The sequence below is a fragment of the Myotis lucifugus genome, unplaced genomic scaffold (genome assembly GCF_000147115.1).
Source record: "Myotis lucifugus unplaced genomic scaffold, Myoluc2.0 scaffold_5, whole genome shotgun sequence".
NCBI classification, from domain to species: Eukaryota; Metazoa; Chordata; class Mammalia; order Chiroptera; family Vespertilionidae; genus Myotis; species Myotis lucifugus.
In genome coordinates, this window is record NW_005871053.1 from 12,608,277 (window position 1) to 12,620,280 (window position 12,004).

Genomic DNA, 12,004 nt, shown 5'->3' on the forward strand with positions numbered 1-12,004 from the left:
TTCCGCCAGAGGAGGCGGTCACAGCAGGGGAGGGCAGTTGTAGGCAATCAGGCGCAGGGGAGGGCAGTTGGGGTGATCAGGCCAGCAGGGGAGGGCAGTTGGGGGTGATCAGGCCAGCAGGGGAGCAGTTATAGAGTGATCAGGCTGGCAGGCAGAAGCGGTTAGGAGCAATCAGGCAGGCAGGCAGGCAAGCAGTTAGGAGCCAGAGGTCCCAGATTGTGAGAGGGATGTCCGACTGCCAGGTTAGGCCCGATCCCTGCGGGTTCGGACCTAAACCAGCAGTTGGACATCCCCCGAGGGGTCCCAGGTTGGAAAGGGTGCAGGCTGGGTTGAGGGACACATACCCCTGCCCCCATGCACAAATTTCGTGCACCTGGCCTCTAGTAAAAATATAAAGGCCACCCTCCTTCCTTTGTAGAACTAAGAATATGCCATAATTTACTTATACCCTCCCCTATGAATGGCCATTTAGTTAGCTTCCAAACTTCCGCTACTATAAACAATGCTGCAATAAATAACCTTGTCCTGGGTCACTTTCTACAGGCCATTTCATATATAAGTATAAATTCCGGGAAGTGAATGTTGGCGATCAAAGGGTCTATGCATTTGCAATGTGTTTAGATATTGAAAAACCCCCTTCATTAATAATTTCACCAACTAATACTCTCACGCAAGCAGGCATGATCGTTTCCCAAAGCCTCATCAATACAGTATATTATCAGACTCAATTATTTTCCAGTCTGATGTATAAAAAGTAGCAACTCAGTATATTTTAAAATTTGATTTACTCTTTTTCTGAGAGAAGCATCTTTTCATGTGTTTTAAAAACCATCTGTATTTCATTTTTATGAACAGTCTTTTCATATTTATTGTCCATTTTTTCTTCATTTGTAGGTATTTTTTTAATTGATTTGTAGAATTTCTTCAATTATTCTTTAATTTCTTCCATTAAACCTTTGTGTGCACCGCTGGCTGCATACTTTGTTCCAATGTGTCACTTGTGCATTATAGTTAGCTTATGGTGTGGTTTTTGCTTGTATTTTTTACTTGCAGAAGTTTGTTTGTTTTTTGAACGTATCTGAATTTATCAATTGTTTCTGTTATAGTCTCTGAATTTGGGTCATAATTAGAAAAGACTTTTCTATTCTAAATGTCCAAGAAATTCTCCCACATTGTTTTGATTCTAATACATCTATAGATTTGATTTTTACATTCAATCTTTAGCATATTTGGAATATGCATACCCTAGAATACAGTGGGAGGTGTGAATCTAACGCTCTTCCCAAATGGCCACCCAGATAGGCCAATACCATTGTTCACATTTTTCCCAGGAGAAATTGAATCTATTCTTCCATTTTTCTATTATGTTTATACAAGGATATGAAGTTAGGTTACTCAGAAATCTTTTTTTATTTTTCTATATGAACTTTAGAATTGGCTTGTCCAGTTTCAAAATATAAACAAATGGTCAAACAAGAAAACCGGTTGGTATTTTTAATGAGATTATACCAAGTTCTTAAATTAACATAGAGTGAATTGACATCTTTACTCAGTTTGTCTTTTGTGTCCTTCAACAGTGTTTGAAATTTCCTCATGTACCTTGTAAATCCTTCTTACATTTATTCCTAGGGATGTTATCTTTTTGGGTTTCTATTATAAATAAGGAATTTTCTCAGATCTTCTGACTGCTTAATGTCTGCATGTATATATGATTACTAATTTTGTGCTAACATTTCATATTGTTTGTGGCTAATTTTCCTGGTATATGGTCATATAATAGCATATTACTAGAATGATACCTCTATAAACAAAGGACATTTTTAGTATCGTTTTTTCACTAGTACCTAGAATATAGTAGGGCCTCAATACTTCTTGAATGAATGAATAAACCTTTTCATAGCCATAGCTTTATTGGCTCCTTTCTAATTTTTATGCCTTGATGTTCTTTCTTCTTATCTATTTGCTAATTAAATATAAAACTTAGCACAATGTAAAACAGTGGTTATAAACACCCCTATCTGTTCCAGACTTTAGTGGGAATACCCTTCTGTTTCTCATTAAGCAAGAGGCCAGATCTGGGCCTGTGAGCCTGATATGCAGGTGTATTAAAGGAAACCAACTCGCCCTAGTTAGATAATTTTATTTTAATCAAATTATGTTAGGTTTCAGGATCCATGGAGATGATCATGCATTTTTTTCTCCTTAGATCAATTAATATGATATATTATTTAAATAGATTTTTAATACTGAATTCAGGGAAGGAAGGCCTTGCACTCTCTAACAGTGGTTCTCAACTTGTGGGTCGCAACCCCTGAAAATACATCCTGCATATCAGATATTTACATTACGATTCATAACAGTAGCAAAATTACAGTTATGAAGTAGCAACGAAAATAATTTTATAGTTGGGGGTCACCACAACATGAGGAACTGTATTAAAGGGTTGCGGCATTAGGAAGGTTGAGAACCACTGCATAAACCCTACTGGGCAATGATGAATAATTCTTTTAGTGTGCAGTTAAGTTTATCTGCTAATTTTTATTTTGAATCTTTCATCAATATTAATAAGTACAATGGTCTCTAGTCTTATTTTTTCATAAAATCTTTGTGAGACTTTGATATTAATGTTTCATTGCTACATAAAAAGAATTTGGATGATTTTCTTAATTTTCTATGCTTTGGGATAGTTTAAAATAGCATTGGAATTTTTCTGCTCTTTGAGAGAGTGTTATCATTTTCTGAGCATCTGAGCCTGGTTCGGACCTAAACCAGCAGTCGGGCATCCCCCGAGGGGTCCAAGATTGGAGAGGGTGCAGGCTGGGTTGAGGGACACATACCCCCACCCCCGTGCACAAATTTCATGCACTGGGCCTCTAGTTGTTAAATATGTTTGTACTTCTATTACTTGATTTGGCTGCTTAAACTAATATGCTTTGACTCCCAGCTACTAGAGATTAGGCATTTAGTGAATTTACTGTGCCTCCCACCCATCTCTCCCTTTCCTCTCTCTATTATCATTTCTACATTTTGAGAGAAAATAATGTTTATGCCCTGTCTTGCCTGTTCGGTCATCCTAATCCTCACATTTATTTCTTAGTTCTAAAGTTTAAATGTATTGAAAACTCACTAACATTTCTAGTTATCTATTGGTCAGCTGAAATTAATGATTATGATAGCTTCTTCAAAAAGGACTTTTGGGAACAATTCCCCAAATTTTTGCATTTTCAAATCTGTCTTGAGCCTTTACACAGTAAAAACAATTTGCATTATTTATAAAATTCTTAGTTCACATTTTCCTTGAAAATACTGGAAATGCTGTTCTGTGGAATGTTGCTATAGAGAGGGTTAAAGTAATGCTGATATTTTCCCCTAAATAAGTGATGTGATTTTTTTGTTTGGCTGATCAAAGAATTCTTTTTTTTTTTTTTTTTTGGCTTGTGTGAATAGTATTGGCTTTATTTTTTAAATTTATCTTTATTTGTTGAAAGTATTATAGATGTCCCCTCCCCCCCACCATTGACCCTCTCCACCCTGCACCCCCCCCCCAAATTATCATTTTATTTTTCAAGTCTAACAATTTTTTAATATATAAGTCTTGGTGCTAACCTTCCTGGGTCAACTTTTGTGACATTTTCATTAACATATTAAAATAAATCTCCATTTACTTTTAGATAATTTTCTTGAATTACATCTTCCAATATTTATTCTACTTTGCTTTTTCCTTAAGGGATTTTAATTATGCAGATGCTATATCTGCTTGGTCTATGTATCTAATTATTTTTAGCTCTTTTTTGTTTTACTTAATTCAATTTTATTATTTCTATCTCCCATGTTTCTTGTTGAGTTTTCTGCAGTGTCTAGCATTTCTTGTATTCTTTCCAATTTTGTCTTCACTTCTGGGATAGTCTTAGTATTTTTTTCCTGAACCTACCAGCTCACACTGCATCTCTTTAGTTGACCAACCAGTTCTTTTCTCTTTTGATGTTGTATTTCTTTTTTGTGTCTCCCTCCAAAATTATTGCTTTTTTATTATTATTGTTTATGGTGAAATATTTGACCACAATGTTCATTTGCCCTGTGGCCTAATTTTTCTAATAACAATATTTATTAGTAAGTGTTACTATACATTCTTTTTCTTGTCTTTGGTGCTGTGAGTGTTCCTTCTTTATTACTCATCATTTAGGAAGTTGGATTTTCGCGACTAGCTCCTGTTAGTATGGGGAGCAAGGAGGGTGCTTTTGCAGTTTAGCTGCCATCAAGGTAGACTGGCTCCTGAAAAAGTGCCTTCCATTTGGTCTTCTGTGTACTTCCTCTACCTCTCTGAATTAAACTGAGTCCAGGAGACATCTGCCAGCCTTGCTCACCAGTTCCTGTACCTTGTGTTGCAAACACTGTGGATAGAGCTTTTGTCTTACCTTCAAGAGCTGTCTTTCTTGCTGGCTTTCCTAAAATCAATCCCCACTGGGCCCTCCATCTACACTTCATGCTTTTCACTTCCTGCTACTTGGCTTCTACTCAGCCCCAACTGTTGTTTGTTAGCTTTTATATATATTTTGAAATCTAAAGATATGTATCTCCTAGTTTGCCAAAAATAAGGTGTGTGAGATTTTCTTTCTTTTTTTTGTGTCTGTATATTTTTAGTGTTGTGTTTTTTATTGTACTTCATAGTGTTTTTTTCCCTTTTTAAATAACTTCACAGAAAGAAATAAAAATTGCTGACTTATAGAAACATTTTTATACCATAAATACCTAGGCTAATTTTAATAATCACAATCAGTACTGAGAGGGAAAAGCAAAGTAAAAAGTAAAGAATGTGGATAAGTATAATAGGCAAATGAGAGAGAACAAATTATAGGAAGTTTGCCTATCTATATATATAAAACCCTAATATGCAAATAGACTGAACGGCGGAACAACCGAACCAAACAACTGGTCGCTATGACGTGCACTGACCACCAAGGGGTGCACACGGAACATGGCAGGCGTTGGCAGTAGGTGGCATGGCGTGGAACATGGAGGGCATTGGCCACAGCAGGCTGGTGGAACAGGTGAGCGGGGCGCAGACCAAGGTGGGGTGCCGGTCACTGTCATTGGGGCGAGCCTCTGATGGTTACTGAAAATTCTTTGCTCCCGCGTGCCGCGGTCTTGCCTGGCACTCGCACCTGCTGCTGGCGCTGGCCCCACTTGCACCCGCTGCTGGCACCCAGCGCCAACCCTGACTGCTCGGCGCTGTCAGCGGGTGTGAGCGGCGGCTGCCAGCCCTGACTGCCCCTGAGGACTTCTCCACCTCCCCCTGCTCCTGAGGGGCGATTGGGGCAGCAGCCACCACTTGTACCCACTGAGAGCACAGAACGACTGGGGCCGGCACCAGCAGCAGGTGCGAGCAGGGCTGGTGCCATCAGCACGTGGGAGCCGTGGCAGTGGGAGCCGGGCTACCGGCAGACAGGGGACCGGGGCCGCGGCAGGAAGGGCTGGGCGGGGGCTCAGAGGATGGGCCGAGACCCGCCCCTGTGCCCACCGCAGCCTTGTGGCCCACAGTTCCTTTGAAGGTGCACGAATTCATGCACTGGGACCCTAGTATATATTAAAATAGCATAACATACCCAAAGTGGGTTGTAATATAATTTCTCTGGATCATTAAACCTGGTTTCATATTTGACATATATATTCCTCCCTCAATGGTTCAAGAATTGATTTGATTAGAAAAGTGAGGCTGCTGGAATATAGAAGGAGAATCCTCAAAAAATATATTTATATATACACACACTTTGAATAATTATATATTCCAACTAGAGGCCCGGTGCATGAAAATTTGTGCACTCAGGGGGGTCCCTCAACCTGGCCTGCACCCTCTCACAGTCTGGGACCCCTAGGGGGATGTCCACCTGTCAGCTTAGGCCCGCTCTCTGGGGTATCGAACCTAAGGTGGCAGTCAGACATCCCTCTGGCAGCCCGGCAGCCCTCGGGGGGATGTCTGACTGATGGCTTAGTGCTGCTGCAGAGGCAGGAGAGGCTCCCGCCACCACCGCTGCACTCGCAGCCATCAGCCCGGCTTGTGGCTGAGCGGAGCTCCCCCTGTGGGAGTGCACTGACCACCAGGGGGAAGCTCCTGAGTGGAGTGTCTGTCCCCTAGTGGTCAGTGCATGTCATAGCAACCAGTCGTTCCCAGTAGTTCTGCCATTAGGGTCAATTTGCATATTACCCTTTTAGTATATAGGATGGGTTTAATCTGAAAAGAAAGAAACATCAATTGAGCTATCAGCTGTTAAAGTCTGTATACATTTTTGGGGACACCTTGTATATAGTATACTAGAGGCCTGGTGCATGAAATTCGTGCACTCAGGCGGAGGGGTCCCTCTGCCTTGATTGCGAGAGGGTGAAGGTCAGGCCAAGGGAGCCCACTGGTGCACGATTGGGGCCAAGGAGGAACACGGGAGGTTGGCCAGCCAGGGAGGGACCGTGGGAGGGCTCCAGGGCGTGTCCAGCCCATCTTGCTCTGTCCCAATCAGCTGGACCCCAGCAGCAAGCTAACCTACCAGTTGGAGCATCTGCCCTCTGGTGGTCAGTGCACATCACAGCGAGCGGTTGAGCGGCCTTAACATATCATTAGCATATTATGCTTTGATTGGTTGAATGACCGACCGGACGATGGACACTTAGCATATTAGGCTTTTATTATATAGGATATCTTTGACCTGGAACCATGTTTTCAAGGGCAGCATGTTGGATGATCACTCAAACACATATACATGTTCCAACTCTCCAAGTCCCGCTATTTCTATTCTGCTCAACCTATTCCTTCCTCACATCACAAATAACACTGGAGAACTACAAAGAATTCAAGGAAAAACAGTTACAACTTTTGCTGCATTTATATTTAAAATATGAGGCTTCTGCTTTAATCATGGAAAAACTTCCAAAAGAATCACCTTAGAAACTAAGAGAATATGATCATTAAAATTAGCTACAAACAAATATTCTCCAGAGCAGTGAACCTGGCTTCAAACTCCTTTTGTTACCTCTACAGAGGAAATTTCCCCAGTAAACATAAACAACATAAGGCAAGGGAATAAAATGTCCACGGCAGGATTTCTAAAGGGAGGCATGCATTTAGGTAGAAAACTCACTTTATTATGCATTGAGAGCAGTTCACAAGGAAAATAAAAAATATGTTGTAATCACATTAAGAAGTGAACTTGATACCTTCCTGCATAACTGCATTTTTAGGGGCAAAAAGGTATTTCACTGCAGTAAACTGATATGGTAAGCGAAAATGCAAGTGTTTTCTTAATATTTTCTTCCTTTAAAAACTGCATGATATGTGCCCTTTCAGGGTAAAACCTGGCAACCTAAGACTACCAAACAACTTTTCCTAAAATTCCATTCATTCTTCTCTTTTTCCTAGCAGATATGCAAAAACAACACCTGGTGCTTCTTCTACTTTTCCAGGGAAAATACCATTTTTAAAAGGACAGAGGGAAAAACCCTAGAGAATCTTGGCAGGAACAAAGACCATAAAATAAATAAAAATGTTTGAGTATTTGAATTAACAGTATTAAGACAAGAAACAAATGATACAAATGGTCACCCACACAGATACCAAAAAAGGAATAAAATTTGCTTAACACTGTCAAATCACATCTTAAAAGCCTGAGTAAGGAAAATGAATGAGGGAACCATGCATTACACAAACACACAAATTAACCATTTTATACAAACACACAATACTTCTCACAGAATGATACACTTTTGGCTTTTTCTATTTTTTGTCCATGTAAGAGTAAGATAAGAGCGATATGTAAGAGTAAGAACAAAATATTTTGATGCTGTGATTTGCTTAATTTCTCATGGCTTTAGATGGAGGGTTTTGGACTTCTTTCTCCTCCTTCTTTGCTCTTAGGGAGACAGCAGCTGGGGGAGGGGGAGGCAATCTTTCCCATCTCTTCTCCTTCTTGCTCTCCTCTTCCCGCTCCTACTTTGGACTTGAACTCTCAACAGAATGACTGTCTCTTCTATTTTCTCCACAGTGAATCTATAACTTATAACCCATGTCACAACTCTTCTGGCCTCCACTTATTGCTTGCCTACGTACCACGACTGCTAGAACATATGAACGATACTATAAGCAACCGTTACACATACTGTTTCATGTCACGTGAGATTGAAAGAGACACAGAGTTAGCCTAACCACTATCTAATTGACACTGTTCTTCCCAGACAAGCTTCTGAAGTCGACTTGAGAGTAAACAGGTCTCAAACATGCCCACATTTATTCGGCGTCTACCCATTTCGGCCCAGTCACAGTGCCTGTGTGCCTTCTAAGAGCACCCCTTCCAGCACGAGGACAGGCAACAGTTCGTTCTCAAACCCAGGAGAGAAGGGATTGGCTGATTTCAGCCTGAGAATTGCAGTCGCGACAATTCACATCCCGGGAAGGGAGAGCCGTACCTTTGTGATTGCAGTGAAGACCTTCTCCAGAATGGCATTGGGCTGGGCAACTTGGGGTCCACTGGCCTGAATGTTGAGGGCTATCGCACACGGTTTGGCTACAAACCTAAAAAAAAAAAAAAAAAAGTCATAAGCCATTCTTTCTATAGCTGGCCTTAACGTCACCAGTTATACATTACTCCATTTGTCCCAAATACCATTTTGTAGGCGGATATTGCCAACACTAATGTTGGTAACTACAAAACAGATTTAACTGTTTTTCTCTTCTTTTGTCCCCCCAGCAGTAACAGTAAAAAAAGAGAGAGAAAAAAAAGAAATCCTTTAATTATTTTTTGCACTTTATTATATTTTAAAATTTATTTTTACTGTTGAAAGTATTACGAATGTTCCCTTTTCCCCCACCAATGATCCCCTTTGCCCCGCTCCCACTGCCTCCCTAGGCCTTTGCCACACTATTGTCTGTGTCCAGGGGTTACACATATAAGTTCTTTGATTAATATCTTCCCTACCCCCACCTTTCCCTATGAGATTTGCCAGTCTGTTCCATGCTTCCATGTCTCTGGATCTATTTTTTAGTCAGTTTATTTTGTTCATTAGATTCCACATATAAGTGAGATCACAAGATACTGGTCTTTCTCTGACTGGTTTATTTTGTTTAGCATAATACTCTCCAGGTCCCTCTATGCTGTCTCAAAGGGTAAGAGATCCTTCTTTTTTATAGCTGCATAGTATTCCATTGTGTAAATGTACCATAAAACATTTAAACCTCTTGATCCTTAAGTTCTAATGAGACTAAACAGATAGAAAGACAATCAAATGACAAACATAAGTGTATAAGTAAAATATATAAACAAAACAAACCATGATTTTGGAATGACATAACTTATAGCCTTCTTACTAACACCTGACTAGCAATAGTCATATTTTTACTATGAGAAAGTGCTTATCGAGCATCTGATTACACATGTAAGAGTGTGCTTTTGATTGTCCCAGTCATAAAATTGTCCGGTTTTGTTTCTATAATCAAAGTGTTCTCTATTCAGCCTCAATTCCTTATGGCTTCTTAAAATTGGTCGCTTGTTGGTTATTTGCTTCTTTCTCATAAGGAGTGATGCAGATGTCAAACAGCATGATATTCCAGACAAGTTGAAAAGTCTGAATGATTGCAAGCCTCAGCTGCACTGTTTTTATCCTAAGCAAATGCCTACGTCAGGAATGGGAAGAAGTGCTTCAGTTCCGGCCATGCTTGATGTGTGAGTGAGGTATTGAAGGAGTGCAGGCAGAGGGCACAGGGCCCCAAAGATATGGTGACTAGTGTCTAAAACATTTTTAAAAAGAAAAAGCACTTACAACATTAGGAGTTGTTTTGTATTAAATATGCAAGAAATAAGGCTCTGTTAATGCTCCTGTTCAGTGTGGCATTTAACATTTTCTACTAATCTTACCTAATAATAGACAAACATGTAAATTGACTGTACCTTCGCTATGCTAACCAGCCAATCAGGAGAGTATGCAAATTAACCCAACAAATATGGCGGTTAATTTGCATACATAGGCCCCAAGAGGCGGAGCGAAGCCGGACAGCCCCGGGGCCGGAGCAGCGAAGCCAGATGGTTCCAGGGCCAGAGCAGTGAAGCTGGAGGGCCCCGGGGCCAGAGCAGCGAAGCCAGATGGCCCCGGGGCCGGCAGAGCAAAGCCTAACAGCTCCAGGGCTGGCTCCGGCTGGAGCCCAGCCAGAGCGAAGGCCTGGGTCCCGGGTGCCAGAGGCAAACTGGTGCCAGCAGCCAAGGGAAGGGAAGGCCTATTGCATGAATCTCTTCATGCAACAGGCCTCTAGTCTATATATATATAAAATAGAGAAATATGCTAATTAACCAGGACGCCATAACAGGTGGACTGGACAGGAGGAGGTTGCACATGCAGCGTCGGGGGCGGGGCAGCAGGGGCCTCTGCTTGCCTGCGCTGGGGGAGGGCCTGATCAGCAGCGGCCGCAGCTGCTTCAAGGGCCGGAGAGGGAGGCAGGGCCGGACCGGAGGGTGGGCGGTGCTGCGCGATTTCGAATCACGCTCTGGGCTCCTAGTATAAAATAATATCCTATATAATAAAAGCCTCATATGCTAAATGTCCAGTTGTCCAGTCTGCCATTCAACCAATCAAAGTGTAATATGCTAATGATATGCTAAGGCCCCTCAACCGCTTGCTATGACGTGCACTGACCACAAGGGGCAGATAGTTGACTGGTCGACCAGTCGCTATGATGTGCACTGACCACCAGGGGGCAGACACTCCAACCACTAGGTTAGCTTGCTGTTGGGGTCTGGCCAATCGGAACTGAGCGAGATGGGCTGGACACATCCTGGAGTCCTCCTGCGGTCCCTCCCCAGCTGGCCAATCTCCCATGTTCCTCCCCGGCCCCGATCGTGCACCGGTGGGGTCCCTTGGCCTGGCCTGCGCCCTCTCGAAATCTGGGATCCCTCGGGGGATGTCAGAGAGCCGGTTTTGGCCCAATGGCAGAATGACCGGTCGCTGTGACATGCACTGACCACCAGGGGGCAGACGCTCAATGCAGGAGCTGCCCTCTGGTGGTCAGTGCGCTCCCACAGGGGGAGCACCGCCCAGCCAGAAGCTGAGCTCATGGTTGGCAAGTGCAGTGGCGGTGGCGGGAGCCTCTCCTGCCTCCAGGGCAGTAGGACATCCCTTGAGGGCTCCCAGACTGGGAGAGGGCACAGGCCAGGCTGAGGGACCTCCCGCCTCCCAAGTGCATGAATTTTGTGCACTGGGCCTCTAGTAATAATATAATATGAAAGTATCACCAAGACTCATTTAATGTTGGCAAGTGGTAAATGTACAAAATACATCATGAGTAAATCCTAGATGAAGCATCTTTTTAACAACTGTTGATGAGATTATAGAACAGTAAACAAAGAAATTTAAGTCAAGAAATTCACTCAACAGAATCTCTTCAAAAGCAACTTCCTCACCTTTGCTATCCTCTTCCAGCAACTTAAAAAGCATTCAAAAAGGTTCTTTCGTCCTAACCGGTTTGGCTCAGTGGATAGAGCATCAGCCTGTGGACTCAAGGGTCCCGGGTTCGATTCCGGTCAAGGGCATGTACCTTGGTTGCAGGCACATCCCCAATAGGGGGTATGCAGCGGGCAGCTGATCGATGTTTCTCTCTCATCGATGTTTCTAACTCTCTATCCCTCACCCTTCCTCTCTGTAAAAAATCAATAAAATACATTAAAAAAATAAATAAACAAAAAGGTTCTTTCAGTATCTATTGCACAATACTATGTTATACACATCTCTCTTATCATTTCTAAGCTTCAAACTACTTTTTAAAAGCTTTTCTCTAAATTTTGAGAACGATGCAGTGCATCTTGAAGGCAGCATATTCCTTGATCACCAAACATTACATTTTGATAATCAAAGTTACTGAATAAATATCATGCTCATTAAATAGATTTTTTAGGCAGTATCCAAAAGCTAAGTGGAAATCATCTCTGCTACTATCCAGCTGCGGAGCCCTAGCTGCAGAAATTAATCTCTCTGTGCC

The 12,004-nt window shown here is 42.1% G+C and overlaps 1 protein-coding gene across 5 annotated transcripts in view; it reads right to left on the bottom strand.

The window, feature by feature from the left end:
• The window catches only part of CERS6 (ceramide synthase 6), a 251,703-nt gene that overhangs the window by 171,342 nt on the left and 68,357 nt on the right, over positions 1 to 12,004 (bottom strand). For all 5 annotated transcript variants that reach the window (XM_006083176.3, XM_023745271.1, XM_023745279.1 and 2 more), the window contains one exon: positions 8,449 to 8,554. In XM_006083176.3, coding sequence (XP_006083238.1) covers positions 8,449 to 8,554 — 106 coding nt within the window. The remainder of the gene's footprint in view (positions 1 to 8,448; positions 8,555 to 12,004) is intronic.